Raw genomic sequence first — 14,998 nt, forward strand, 5'->3', positions numbered from 1 at the left:
ATGCAACAATAATTAATAGTGTACAAAGTGAAGTAATGAGCACCTTGTTTTTTGCAAGCACGATTCAGGATGGTGGTATTTATTAGATTTTCAACTTGGGTAAAGTTTTCAAATTGAAGCTTTTAACCAACAATGGGTAAGAATAGTATTACTATACAGGACTATTTCGCTGTAGTTATGGATCTGGTACATTTAAGAAATAAACATGAATTAAAAAAGTTCACTGGGATATGAACTTAGTTGGTCACGTGATCAAATCCTGTGAAGCCCGAAGAGTGTCTCAGAAGATTTGATCACGTATCAACCAAGTTCATATCCCTGTGAACTTTTTAACATTACTGTTTATCACTTATATATACGTTAGAGAATGGCAAACCGTTCAGAATCATTAATACTACGGTGTTTTTATGTTTACAATATTGCAAGCGATAAGCGTTATCATTGTGACTTCACGAAAACGTTCATACTGAAACGTTTTCGCTTTTCTTTAGTTTTATATAAGGAAGCACATTTGCAAATGTAAATATTACAATTGAAAAGCAAATACATTGGACGCTCAATAAAGGAGACTAAGGTTTCTCTTTACATAGGTCCAAAAAAATTTAAAAAATAAAGATTGGTGGCTAATATTCTCACTTATGTTGCATATGGCCCGAGGGTTTGTAACGTCTTTGACCCAAGGTCAATAGGCCAAACTTAAGGTTACATTATTTTTTTGTACATATCTTATGTCCTGAGACATGAGTCTGATAAAGTTTAAGAATTTCTCTAGGACAGTTCTAAGCCTTTGATAGATTGTTTTATTTTTTCAGTTTTAAAGTTTTTGACGATATTTTTTTAATCTTATTTATGAATATGAATATCACTGTGCAATTCAATGTATTTTACACATGAGTTTGACCATTTCATGATCCTAGAAAAATAATTAATATCTCCAAATACTCCAATATACTAATTTTTATAGCCTGGAGTATTTCCAAAACCCGTATATACCATGTTTCTTAAAGCTTTCAAATAATTCTGGTTGTTCTAAATAATGACCATTAAACAATGGTTGCCATGGTAACACAATATCTTTTAAAATTTTGCCAAACTACCTTAGATTTTCAAACTACATTATATCTGTCAACTGGGAAATTTGATCATTTTTCTTAAAAATTGGTCATTTTATTTATGTTTAAAGAAAAAATGTCTATATTATGCCATTTCTTTAAAAAAAAAAAAAATTCAGCAGAGACATGTTCAACACAAAAAAAAACAACAATACAGCAGAGCAAGGGTTAAGTCAAGCTTCCAATACCGGAAAACCATCTACATTCTAAATGGATAAAGCCAGTATGTTTTATCTTGATCTTACACGATATCGATATTACATGGACAGCAGGGATTACTCTAGTGAACGGACAATAAGGGTATGAACCTTGTTACTTCTTCTATTCAATGGTGTTAAAAGCAGTCAAACTTAAGGGGGATTAAATAGAATTAAGGACTGCGTGTCCAACTTCAAACGTAAACCTCGATATTAAATATTTGTTGATAAGATCCGCGGTGATTTGATTGTTGGGATAAATACTGCGGTCAAATATCTATGGAAAATATATACACGTATATGCCTCTAGACAGTGAAGAATATTTCTCGAGACAATGATATGCAAATGCAAATTTATTGTTCGAATTTTTAACTCTTAAACACTTCGTTCGTCAGATTGAATAAAGACCAAAACACGCGAGTCGAAAATTGTGCTTAATTGATTCTCAAAACCCAATCTTGACTGTGATTCAATAGGAGACAATATTTAACAGTTAATAGTAAGTTATAATCTTCACGTATTACTTAATAATATGATGTTGAATGTTTTGGTAAGTTAATTTGATAGTGAAGGGCACTACATTATTAATCGTACTATTCAAATACTAGATTGGTACAATGTACATGCAGTTCAATATTATGTAGTCAAATTTAATCTAAAATTCCTGTTTTGGGGGAAAATTAAGTTTTCTAAAGAACAATTTATTATATTAGTTAAATTTGGCCCCCATAATCTGCCATTTTCCAAAGTGTTTCGGGTACAATGAAATGTCATGTTATTTTTAGAAGAGTTGAGATAAAATATTTTTTTTCACCTATTTATTTGATTTATTTGCACTCACTGGGAGTATATGACGTCAAAAGTGACGCTATTTCTATAATTCAATCGAAATTAGTCAAAAATATTCATTTTTCTTATCTTTTTACGGATGGGAAATAAAGAGCGCATGCTTGAACAAGAAAATGTTTTTTGACACTTAATAGTCTTGGGTAGATAAATCTCTAATTATACCCGCACTTTCTAAAGAAAGTGCGGGTATATTGTTACTCTGTTCCGTCCGTCCGTTTGTCCGTCCGTCTGTCACGGTTTACTTTCTCAAACTGCTCTTACATCTTATAAACCAGCAAACTGAACTCTTGGAGTTTGATTTAGGGTATCGTGTTGTTTTGTTAAAAGGTTTCAAAAATTCTCTTGAAGTCCTGGGGGTCAAATAATTGGTACAAAATTATGTTTTTTACCAAAAATCTTTCTCAAACTCCTCCTACATTTTCAACAGTAGACAAATCATCTCTTGGAATATGTTTTAGGGTATCCTAAAGATGACCAATAAGGTTTCGGAATTTTTAATTTTGTGCTGGGGGTCATTTAATGGCTGAAAAATGACTTTTTTTTAGCTTAAAAAAAAATGGTTTCAAAAACGTATTTTTTTGGCAGTAGCCAAATGATCTTCTAGAATATGATTGGGGGTGTCATATTGAAGTGTGATAAGGTTTTCAGATTTTTTTTATTAAGGGGATCAGTGGGCAACCAAAAATGACGTTTTTTTGAAAAAAAAAAAGTATGGTTCTTAGAACTACTCTTACAACTTTTGGAGTAGCTAGATCATCTCTTGGGATATACTTGGGGCTGTCCTAAAGATGTGCAATCTGGTTTTAAAAATTAAATTTCACCAAGGGAGCAAATAGTAGCTGAACATTGACGTTTATCACTCCAAAATAAACATTGATCCCAGAACTCCTCATATGATTTAATATATAAACACATCATATCTTGGGATATGATAGGGACTGTTCTATAGATGTGCATTACAGTTTTGAAAAATTAAATTTAAGCCTGAGGCCCATTACCTCATAATTTTTTATGCTTTTTAAGGATCAAAAATAAATAATAATGGTTAAGGGTGGGGATCTCAACCATTTTCGAGATATTCGTGCACTTCCTGTTCGAGGGGAGGTCACGACCGACCCTGGGCCCATGACCTACATACCGTTTGATGCCCCTTGACACAAGGAACAAGAATATATCGTCGCCATAGAGGCAAAAGGTCGTATGTATAGGCGTCCATTGATTTCAAATAACAGAGAAAAACGCAAAAAACTGTTTCTTTACTTGAAAGACTAAAACTTCTCTTTTAAACTCTCCAATGTTGTACATAATAACTTAATGTATTTAGATCGTAACAAAAAAAATAAAAACATTGTTTTATATTTGTTTTTTATTCAATTTTTACACATACAACCTTTTGCCTTTTAGGTGTAGTGTTACTTTTTACGTAAATAAAGGCAGTAACTTCCATATACTACCTTTTTGCATTTTGATATCATTAAACTTAAGTGATTTATGCTTTAAGTGACATTGATTTTTTTGGCATTATAAGATTGATCATGTCACTCAAAGGACAGGTAAAGTTTGGATATGTGGTTTTTTTTTTAATTATAGTTATTTAAAAACAAAACAAAGTATAACTATTAAGATTTACTTACCAAAACAACCCTTTTATTGGTACAAGAATGTATTTTTAAAAGAAAGGAACATTAAGTTTAATATTTCGGCACAAAAACAATGGCAATAAAAAGAAGGTAAAACAAATTTTAGACAAAGAAATTGTAAATTCATAAAATTTCAGAGTTCTGACGTTTGCTGATATAGGAAAACATCATTTATAATTATGCATTTTTTGTTCATCATTAAATTCTTTGTTAAGACCGTTTATTACGATTTGAAGCATCAACATCTGGAAAATTAAGCACTGTATAACAAGCAAAATTGTTGTAAAATTCTTTTTTCATTACAGTGTGTCAATTTGCATAAAAAATGGGTTCCTGTACACTTAAATTGAAACGGTATAATGAAATGCTACTTGGCAAAACTTAACATAAAAAACAAACAAAAATAAAAAACCAAAAAGAGTCTCTGGGTGTCATAAGCTTTATGGAAGAAATGTCAATCTGAGTCGTCATTTTCATCAGGTTCCTCCAACGAATTGCAGACACTTCCCTTATGAGGGAGCTGGGAGTAGAAATCATGATGAACACGGGGAATTACATTTTTCTTGCACAAACCCATTAAGTCTTTGAATTTGGCATCTGAGATTGGGACTAAGGAAGAGTAAAGAGGTTTCAGATGATAATTTTTCATGTTCTTAAGTTTCGCCCCTCTTCGTCCACTTCGAATATCAATGGAATTATACTCTCGCTGACTGATTTCGTATTTGAAGAATATCTTGTTTGGCTCTTCCTTTCGATACTGGAATGAATGAATATTATTCCATTTCATTATTGATCCATCTTCTGCACGGTTCCTGTTGCCTATACAATCATCTGTAAGCTCTTTGAAATTCATAACATCCCTATTTCCAATCTCCTTCACTACATACCTAGGTGGGTTTACTTTAGCATTGCGGACACCAACCATCCAATCACTTGGGGAAAACATATCTGAATGTTTTGTTGATCTTTCAATAGTGGCATGTACAGAATCTCCTTCCATCTGTGAGTGTCCTCTTTCAAAATAATTGTGTGTTATTTTTTGAATTGGGAAATTAACCACAGAGTAGAGACACATTCCACTAAATGGCGGATTTCTTTGCTGGCCAGTGCAACTGTCTGAATAGTACACTAGTTCATCAATAGACCCAACACTTTTGTTGTAATCTAGGAGACAGGAAGCTATTTCACAACTTCCCCGCTTTGCTATGGTTTCCCACCACATATTACAGACAGTTTCTTTGGATACAACATCAAATATAGTAAAGTTGTAAGTTGCAAGTTTTCTGCTGTAGTACAGTTCATTAATTTGAGCCTTGGGGGTAACGAGTACCTTCTGCAAATCAAAGTTTATAGTTTTGATCATTTCATTTTCCATCGATCTTTGCTTATCTTCCTGCTTTTGCATTCTGGCTTCCTGCTTTCGTTGCTGATGCTTTTCAAATTCATTCCTATTTTCCTGTTTTTCTTTCTCAGACATTTTTCCATATGCATCACAAAATGAGCATACATCCTTTTTGGGTTTATGAAACCCCAAGTTGAACTCAGTGGCAAAAATTTTATCATAAAGCCAGAACTTTTGTGCATCATTGTGGTCCTCTTTGCATTTTTCTATGTACAGATAGTACATTTTCCTAATGGAGAGAGAGCTGTCCAAATATTCTCTCTGGGTTGATTTTCTACAGTAATGTGATTCTGTTTTCGGAAAAGAACGAATGTGTTCCCTGATAGGATCTTTGTCTTTCTCTGAAATTTTATTTTTTGGAACATGTTTCCCCCTATTATCAGTGGAAGTGAAGGGGTTCTTTTTCTTGTTTAATGTATATGTGACTGTTTTTTCTCCAATGTCTAATATTCCTAAAAATGTCTTTTTGCACACCTCTACCTTACATTCATCTATAGGCAGATAGTAGTGAATGGTGTGTTTTCTTCTTGACTCCTCTTCTGGTTTTTTTGTCTTTCTACGCTTTTCAGTCATAATTGCATTGCATCTTATAAAATCTCTTTGTCGATCATAGCTCAGGTTCCAGTAACTTTGAAATATTTCTGACATTTTGTTGTGTGCAATTTTGTTCAAACATTTGTACTTGCATTTACAAGTTATTTCTTTTGGTGTTTTTTTCAGGAATTACTTTGCCTTTCTTGTTTGTGTATTTTTTTTCCTTTGTTTCGAAGTAGTTTCGTTTTGTTTCTTTGCCATTCAGAAGGATTCCTTTGCTTTCTTCTAGATTTAACTTGACAAGAAACACTTGAAGATTCATTAAGACTGTTGTTGTTATTTTCTTCATGTTTCTGTCCGTCTGCCTCTTTACATGCATCGCTCTTCTTTTTCTTCTTCTTTCTACATTTAGTTTTCCTTTCCCTTGAGGAGCTTGAACTGTCAGAGGAAGAATCATAAGTTAATCTTTTTCTCTTGTGTCTCTTTGGAGGTACATACTCATCTGAGGAATCATCAAATTGATCAGAACTACTATCATGCTGAGTTTTAGATTTCAGAGTGACCCTGGTTGGGTACCTTCCAGTCCTCTGACTTTCTGCACCTTGCGTACCATCAACTGGCACAGAGTTTTCAGATTCTGACAAATTAATTTCATCGTTTCCTGCATTAATAGATGTGAGCTCAACTATAACTTCATTGCAGGGAATGCCACCAAGGGCGTTTAGTATTTGGTCTAGTTGCTCTGCTGATAAAGAAGTATTCAGGCTCTCTGTGGATATTGTATCGTCTTGTGAGCTTTCTGTGGAAACAGTATCACTAGTATTGTGTATCTCCTTAATTGAAATTGTGTTATCATGTGCACCTTCTACTATCTTGCTTTTTTGGTGAAGTTTGCAATCTTTGTTTTTTAGTGCCTTTGTTTGGAATTGTATTGTTTTTGACACCTTCTGTTACAACTGTATTCTCTTCTGTACGCTCTAACACAACTGTCTCTTCTTGTGAGCCCTCTGTTGCTACTTCTTTGTTTTGTATGTCCGTTATGTTCTCTTGGATACAGTCACTTACAATAGGGTTTTCCTTTGTGCCCTTTCTTACGGCTGCATTTTCTCGTGTGTCCTCTGTTATAACTGTGTTCTCTTGTGTGCCTCCTATTACGACTGCACTATATTGTGTATCCATGCTTTCTACAACATTTTCTTGCGTACCCTCTGTTTCAAATTTGTTCTTCCTTGTACCACCTGTTACAACTGTGTTTTCTTGTTTGGTCTGTGTTTCGTTTGCATCACCTTGTGTGCATTCTGCTTCAACTGCGTTCTCTTTTGTAACATCTGTTACAACTGTGTTTTCTTGTGTGTTCTGTGTTACGTTTGCATCACCTTGTGTGCATTCTGCTTCAACTGCGTCCTCTTTTGTAACATCTGTTACAACTGTGTTTTCTTGTGTGTTCTGTGTTACGTTTGCATCACCTTGTGTGCATTCTGCTTCAACTGCGTTCTCTTTTGTAACATCTGTTACAACTGTGTTTTCTTGTGTGTTCTGTGTTACGTTTGCATAACCTTATGTGCATTCTGCTTCAATTGCGTTCTCTTTTGTAACATATGTTACAACTGTGTTTTCTTGTGTGTTCTGTGTTACGTTTGCATCACCTTGTATGCATTCTGCGTCAACTGCGTTCTCCTTTGTACCATCTGTTACAACTGTGTTTTCTTGTGTGCTCTCTGTTAAGTTTGCGTTCTCCTGCATACACTCTGTTATTGTCGTGTTTCCTTGTATGTCCTCTATATTAGCTGTGTTCTCTTGTATCCCCTCTAAAACAACTTTGTTGTCTTGAGTTATCTCTAATATCATATTGTTTTGTGTACCCTTTGTTGACTCTGTGTTATCTTGGTTGTCTTTTCTCGACACTATGTTTTCTTTTCTGGTCTGAAGACTAACTTGTGTGCATTGTTTTGACACACGTTTGTCTTGTTTATCTTTTGTTTGTGAAATATTGTTTTGGGAGTCTTTTGAAGACACAGTGCTGATTTGTGCTTCATCTGTTGATACTGTGTTAAATAATGTTTTCTCTGTCGACAATAAATTTTCTGAGGTGTTGCTTGTTGATTCTAAATTGTCTTTTGTGACCTTTGTTGGTACATTATTGTCTTTCTCACGTTTGTACTTTTGTGTGCTTTTGTGTGCATCATCTTTTGCCACAATCTTTTCTTTTGTATTATTCAATGACTCTGTTATCACTTTTGTTATTTCTAAAGATTTTTTATTACCCGTATAGGTTTTTTTTTTCTTCTTTTGAACATGTTTATTTAAAAATTTTCTGTATTTTGCCAAGGGTATATCATCGCTATCTGAAACATCACTTTCCCCTTGGAAAGCTTGACAAAGTATGAGATCCTCATCACTGTCGAAATCTCTTTCGGGACCTGCCATTTCAAAAATTTTGTGCAAGGTGACCAGACTCTACGTGTTCTTTAACTGCTTTGTTCCAATATTTTATCCTATCACAGAGTGCATCGTCTCATTTTGTCGTTCAGTACATGACTGGCCCACATCAACTTTATTTCAGTTGATATATAGGGTTGAAATACCTGTTCTCTTAGAGTTGTACAAGCAAAGGTATAATTGCTCAATACTATCTCCTGCTGAGCCTCCAATTCTCTCAAAACTACAGAAAGTCTTTGACAGTAGATACAATCTGTCATCTGAATGATGTCGTATGTGGTAGATATGACCCTTCTGAAAAAAAAAATCATAACAAAATTATGCTTTGGTTTCATTGATTTCAAAATGCTTTGATTTGCAATTATTTCACAATTGCAATAATTATGAAGGGGAAATATATTATCATTTAAATTAAGTCTTTTAAAAAAGCTTTTCTGTTAATTGTCTATTATAGTAATTATGATTGCACTTACGACCTTTTTATATTTTATAGTGTTTACAGGCACATTTAAATCAAATCCCTATGGTTCAGAACTTAATAATTGTCAAAATTCTTATACAAATACATTATAATTTTATTTGTGATTTTATATTCATGAAGTGTGCAAGATATAATGTAATAAAATAGAAAATATCTGCTTACCAATGTTGCTGCAGTCATACACATCCGTCAATCTCTGGATTTTGACATGGACTGACTATTAAGCATGGTGTAGGTAAATAACTGGTTTATTGGATGCTTATTTCAGACAGATATTAATAAGAACATCACAATATTACCAAATATATACTAACATATAATTCAGAAATAGTTTTTTAAATCCCTTAAAAGTTTTTAAAGGTCATAAGTGGTATATAAGACCTACTGCTGCAGATACCTTAGGTAGTTTCTGTAACTGAAATTGTCGTATGTGCCACTTATGACCTTTTGCTTCTGTAGAAAATGGAGTTACGACCTTATTCTTATTACAAATATTAAACTATTTTCACATACGACAAAATTGTACTTGGTATTCCTCATTAACAAATGCAGCTACAGTTACGACCTTTTGACATGTGATAGATATGACCAATCAAATAGGGATATTGCTAAAAACCTATTTTGGGTAGTATCTACCACATACGACCATTTGCTTCTATCGTGACGATATATGGTTTAAGATTGGGGATCTCAACTGTTTTGAAGATATTAAGGGACTTGCTGGGAGGTCAGGACCACCCAAAGGGCCCATAACCTACATAACATTTGATGCCCCTTGATATAAGGAACAAGAATATATATGGTTTAGGAGTCATGATTATGACAGTTTCTGAGATGTTTGGCAATTTCCAATTCCTGGGGGGTGGGGATGACCCCAGGGGTCAGATCTAATTAACCATATAAATTGCCAGTAACAGTCAATATATGATTCTGAAAACCCTATATTATTATCTTTTTCCGTGTTCAAGTTATCATTTACAATATAGTCTGCGATTCTTCCCATTAGGTTCAATGTTAGACCCCACATCCTTTTAAACCCCCCCCCCCCAGAAAAGCGGTTGTCTAACCCCAAATGAGAACAAGTGAAAAGCTGTCAATGTAACAGCAAACCGGGTCTTCTTTCATGTGAAATGTATCCATAATCCATGTCAACCCGTATCCAGTGAAATGGAGTACCCTATATGCAACATTTTGCCAAAAAATGACTAAGTTCAAAAGCTAGTATTTTTTTCATAAATAATTTGAAATCAAAATCCTAGCAATGTGCACACCTCTAATATATGTACAATTGATCTGCAAAAGACCAACTTCCTATCTTGAGAACTGTAGGAGGAGTTATCCGTACAATGAGGGAACCCTATATGCAAAATTTTGCCACAAAATGACTAAGTTCAAAAGCTGGTATTTTTTTGATAAATAATCAGAAATCTAAATCCTAGCAATATGCACATCTCTGATATATGTACAATTGATCTGCAAAAGAACAACTTCCTATCTTGAGAACTGTAGGAGGAGTTATCCGTACAATGAGGGTACCCTATATGCAAAATTTTGCCAAAAAATGACTAAGTTCAAAAGCTGGTATTTTTTAGATAAATTATCGGAAATCAAAATCCTAGCAATATGCACACCTCTTATATATGTACAACTGGTTTGTAAAAGAACAACTTCCTATCTTGAGAACTGTAGGAGGAGTTATCCGTACAATGAGGGTACCCTATATGCAATATTTTGCCAAAAAATGACTAAGTTCAAAAGCTGGTATTTTTTAGATAAATTATCGGAAATCAAAATCCTAGCAATATGCACACCTCTGATATATGTACAATTAATCTGCAAAAGAACAACTTCTTATCTTGAAAACTTGAGGAGGAGTTATCCTTACAATGAGGGTACCCTTTTGGCACCCGCCCGCCCGCCATTTTCACCATTTTAATAACCGGATTTTTCCGTTAGAAAACCCGGTTAAAAATCAAACCTTGGTGCACAACTAGATATGCAGGCCTATTGTATCCTAGAGTTTTGTACAATTCTGTTCAGCCATCTCTCTGAGAAACAAGTTCAGAGAGTGAAAGAAGAAGGATGCATGTAATAAGAACCGTACAAAAACAATAAGTCTCTAAATTTCATTATGGAGACTTAATAATGAACTTTTAATAGCGAAAGGATCATTAAACAACAAAAATTTAAAGATAATTGACAATTTCTGATTCTAAGGGGGTCAGGATGACCACTTAGTGTCATGACTTACATACCATAATAATCTGATGCACCCTGACAAAAAGAGGAATAATATTTTTGGATTAAGGTGGGAATCTCAATGGTTTTTATGACAATTGATAATTTCAGGAAGAGCACTTAGGATCTTGCACTTGAGCACTTGACCCCTCACTCCCACCCTTTTTAATAAATCCGTGCACACGATTATGTACATGTAGGCACACAGAAGCAAATCTAAAGCCGCCAACCGCCGCGGAGAGGGGGCATAATTTAATTTTGTTTGTAATAATCATATAGACCATTATACTTTCTATGACGTGAAATATTAAGATTATTGATTAACTTAAAATTCACATGCAAACAGTTCAACCCCAAATTGCACATAAAGTGCTGCTCATGTGTATTATCATATGGGAAGGGATCTCATCCGTCAGTTATGCAAATTATAATTTTTAAATGTATTACCGGAACTTGCATGTGGCCGTCCTTTTTTTTTAAACTGGTACAAAACAGTGTTATTTAGGGGCAAATACTTGGTACGAGTATTACTGTCTAATGACAGCATCGAGTTAAAATAGTTTGTTTGTTCAAGCATGCGCGCGCTCTATGTTTTCTGAAAGAAAATCTGCTTGAAAACGGGCCGTTTTATGCTAAATATGTATAAATGGCGGTAAAAGGTTGTCATACTTCAAAATTGTGGGCACTTGAATTGAAATGAATATTATGTAAAAAGATCACATATGTATCTGAACAAAGAAAACAATGAATTACAGTAAAATGATGTTCAATTTTGGGGCCATTTTAGGCCCCCAATTATATATAGTCCTTTGTCTTTTTTTTTAATACCCCCGCTCCGAAGGTAAGAGGGGTATTCTGTTTTACCCTTCTGTGCCTGGACGTCCGTAACAAATTTCTTACGCATTTTTTAGCAACAATTAATCACAGATGCCTGAAGTTCTAATATATTCTTTGTTAAGGCATGTCATAAAGTGGAATTATTTTTGTAACAATCAAACGTCAACTTTCTGTTTTTTACGACTTTCACAACAAAAAAGAACATCTTTTTTATACTAAAGTGTAATTCTATAAAAAAATATGTATATAATTTAAATGGATTGCAATGTCATCGAGCGTCCAACATGCTATTTATTTAATGACTGGTTCGTTAATGTTTCTGACCCATTTGAAATGCTATTCTTATTTTTAATTTGACAGATCAGATCGTACGAATTAGGGAATATAGGTTAATTTCAAAAGAGAGGACAAAAATAGGCCAGGCCTGCTCTCCGCTCATATTTCATTTTGAAATAAAATATTGTTTAAACTAATTTCAAAGGGTAGAGACACAAATAAAGACGCCTAATCTATGCTCTTTTATCTACATTCCTGATAAGATAATCTCTACACGAAAGAGAAAAGATGGGTATATATTTGGAATTAAATTATTTCAACGTAAGTACACATGTACGAAACTTTAAAATGAAATGATTTTCCCCCTAAAATATTAAAATATAGTAAAGGAAGTTGTGAAATAAAAAAGCCTTTCGTTTTTTAAATCGGATTGGAAGATTTCCGATACAAATAGTGATTATGCTCATCAATTGCTGTTGTTCGGGTAATGCCAGGCTGGTCTATACATATAAGTGCAAGATTTCTAGATGAGATTAAATATTGAATAAAAAAATTCACTCTCTAAGAAAACACATTAGAATAAATAATATGATAATCTTTGCATTTTTGAAAAGAAAACGCAATATCTGATCTAAATAAAAAGTTTTTGAATATCAAATCATGTACATAATCTGATAAACATACTATTACATGTAGCTATTAAGATATTAAAATCGAGATCGATTTACATAAGGTAATAAAAAAAATGGCATAAAATATGTTTTTAATTTATCACAAAATTAATTTCTAATTTAAACCAAAACAAAAGACAAAATTTTGACGTGTAAATTATAGAAAAAATATTCATCCCATTTTGAAGTGAAAAAAATCCGGAGCAAGAATAACTGTATTTTATTTTTCTTATTTATTTTTCTTGAAAAAATACATTTGAGATATTTAAACGTGGATGTAACCAAATTAAACGGGTTTGTACTTTATAGGCAAAATTACATGTATAATATAGACGAAGTATGAAACAGGTTAAGTAATTCTTATAATAAAGCTATGGCATTAAAAAATTCCATATATAGCTTCCAAAGTAAGCCATTTATAAATAAATTTAGATCACATTAGGAGTACAATGTACACGATTTAAAATTTAAAAATATGTCATCAAGAAAAAATAATTATTAACTTTTTAACTATAACTCATCTGTAAAATTCTCCAGTTTTTTATATGTTTATGAGGGCAAGATACATAATATGCACCTCTGCACTCATATTTTACAATTGTTACTGTACATTTATGAATGGTTATATGCTTCCGTTTTTAATTGATACGTACTATCTAATATCTTTTTTTTTTCATTTTTACAGATATATGATGTTGTCCTGGCTCCGTGATAAAGTCAAAACTCTTCAAAACAAGAATCTTTTGCTAATCGGTTTAACTATTTCATTTATCGCTCTCGCATTCCAAATGATAGGTTTTCTTTTTCCTTTCTGGATGAGTTCAAACGATGGTCCTTACAGCGTTACTGCTGGTCTTTGGCAGGTCTGTGGCATGGACGGAGAAAGCGAGTGTCTTGATATACAAGTAGCCGGGCCAGGTCTACCAGGTAAAAAAGAAAGTTATACAAGAAAAAAACCCTCAATACAAAAGGCAAGCATTTCAAAATTCCAGTAATTGTTTACTATGCATGTATATAGGAAGTTAAAGATATGTGTAACCTTTGCTTTTCAGGCTGGTTTATGGCCGTTCAAGCTCTTACCGTCCTTGCAGTTATCTTTTTCATCCTTGCTGTCATTTGTGCTGGTGCCAAACTGTTATTGTTTAAAAACAAGATATTGTTCTTGTTTGTGGCTACTGGCGCAGTCTTTTTAGGAGGTTTGTCGTTTCAGTTGTTTATTTAACCTTACACTGACATTTGATATACTAGTTAAGATAAATCATGTATATTATAGGGTGTAATAATATGCACAAGTATAACTTACGCAAATGAGTGTGACATGATTATATATAATATATTTGTAGTTATTTGAAAATCCGATTTTTTGGCAACAACTTATCAACATTTATTCCATACAAACCAATTATCTTTGAAAGTAAAGGACTTCCACCTATTAACACAAGCGAAATCAGTCTCCCTTCAAATGTAAAAATTCAATATGGGAACACAAAATATAAAACCCAAACCAAATGCTTAGAGGGAGAATACTATCGACTGATTTGTTTATTTATATCATGTTTTGATTGTAAACAAAGCAAATTTCTGAAAGGTTATTGGAAACATGTACACAGAGGTTTTGTAAATTGATTGGCCAACACATTTTTGAAATCTTATCTCCTTCATTTATTGCGAACGAAAAGTTGAAATACAATCAAAGCTGCCTCGAAATCAGGGGGCGAGTCTTACGAAGGCGCGAGATAACGTTTGTTTCCCTTGTATGTAAAAGTTCTTTTATAATTTTACAATATGCACACGTGGAAAAACCATCGCTTAAAAGCGTACATAAAATTTGGACCAAGCAGCATAAAATATTGTTTCGTAGTTTTAGTATATGAAGGTATGCAAAAACCATTTTTTGAAAGAAAAGGAAATGTAATGATTATATTACATATAAATATAATTTTTACATTTTAGCTGTAAGCGTTTTCTTTGCCGTAATCGTGTTTGCTGCCAGAAGAAATGAGCTGTTCTTTGGCAAAGCTTACACCCTGCACTTTGCATATGGATTTACTATTTTTGGAATGTTGGCCGCAGCTACAGCAGGATTGTTTTTTGTCTTGGAATTAAGGAAAATAAAGTGAAAGTTTCAAACCTTTATTTTCTTTCAAAGCCACGGATTTTATTCGCAGTTGCTGCTTTTGATACACATTCTTCATTTAAATGAAAAAAAAAAAACCACCTTTATATACTCTGTATATGTAATAAAAATGATACTGTTTAACATATTTGTACCATGGCAAATGAGGTTAGAGGAATGTTTATGTACAATACTTTATTAAAAA

At 33.3% G+C, this 14,998-nt stretch overlaps 2 protein-coding genes across 2 annotated transcripts; one reads left to right on the top strand and one right to left on the bottom strand.

Annotated features, from left to right (window-relative positions):
- Positions 1-1,559: 1,559 nt before the first annotated feature.
- LOC128166999 (uncharacterized) lies at positions 1,560-14,970 on the top strand. Its single transcript, XM_052832488.1, has 4 exons — positions 1,560-1,809; positions 13,363-13,604; positions 13,730-13,873; positions 14,631-14,970. The coding sequence occupies exons 2-4, from the start codon at positions 13,367-13,369 to the stop codon at positions 14,795-14,797; spliced, it is 549 nt and encodes a 182-aa protein (XP_052688448.1). The 5' UTR covers positions 1,560-1,809; positions 13,363-13,366; the 3' UTR covers positions 14,798-14,970.
- On the bottom strand, positions 4,254-5,849 carry LOC128192159 (uncharacterized). The gene has a single exon (XM_052864643.1). It carries the CDS (start codon positions 5,847-5,849, stop codon positions 4,254-4,256), a length of 1,596 nt encoding a protein of 531 aa, XP_052720603.1.
- Positions 14,971-14,998: the final 28 nt, after the last annotated feature.

Source organism: Crassostrea angulata, chromosome 1 (genome assembly GCF_025612915.1).
Source record: "Crassostrea angulata isolate pt1a10 chromosome 1, ASM2561291v2, whole genome shotgun sequence".
NCBI classification, from domain to species: domain Eukaryota; kingdom Metazoa; phylum Mollusca; class Bivalvia; order Ostreida; family Ostreidae; genus Magallana; species Magallana angulata.

Bases quoted from the DNA above. Each gene is read 5' to 3' on its own strand.
- LOC128166999 (XM_052832488.1), top strand. From the start codon at position 13,367: ATGATGTTGTCCTGGCTCCGTGATAAAGTCAAAACTCTTCAAAACAAG. The intron at 13,605-13,729 runs GTAAAAAAGAAA...TTTGCTTTTCAG, and splicing joins AGCCGGGCCAGGTCTACCAG to GCTGGTTTATGGCCGTTCAA. The intron at 13,874-14,630 runs GTTTGTCGTTTC...TTTACATTTTAG, and splicing joins TGGCGCAGTCTTTTTAGGAG to CTGTAAGCGTTTTCTTTGCC.
- LOC128192159 (XM_052864643.1), bottom strand. From the start codon at position 5,849: ATGTCAGAAATATTTCAAAGTTACTGGAACCTGAGCTATGATCGACAA.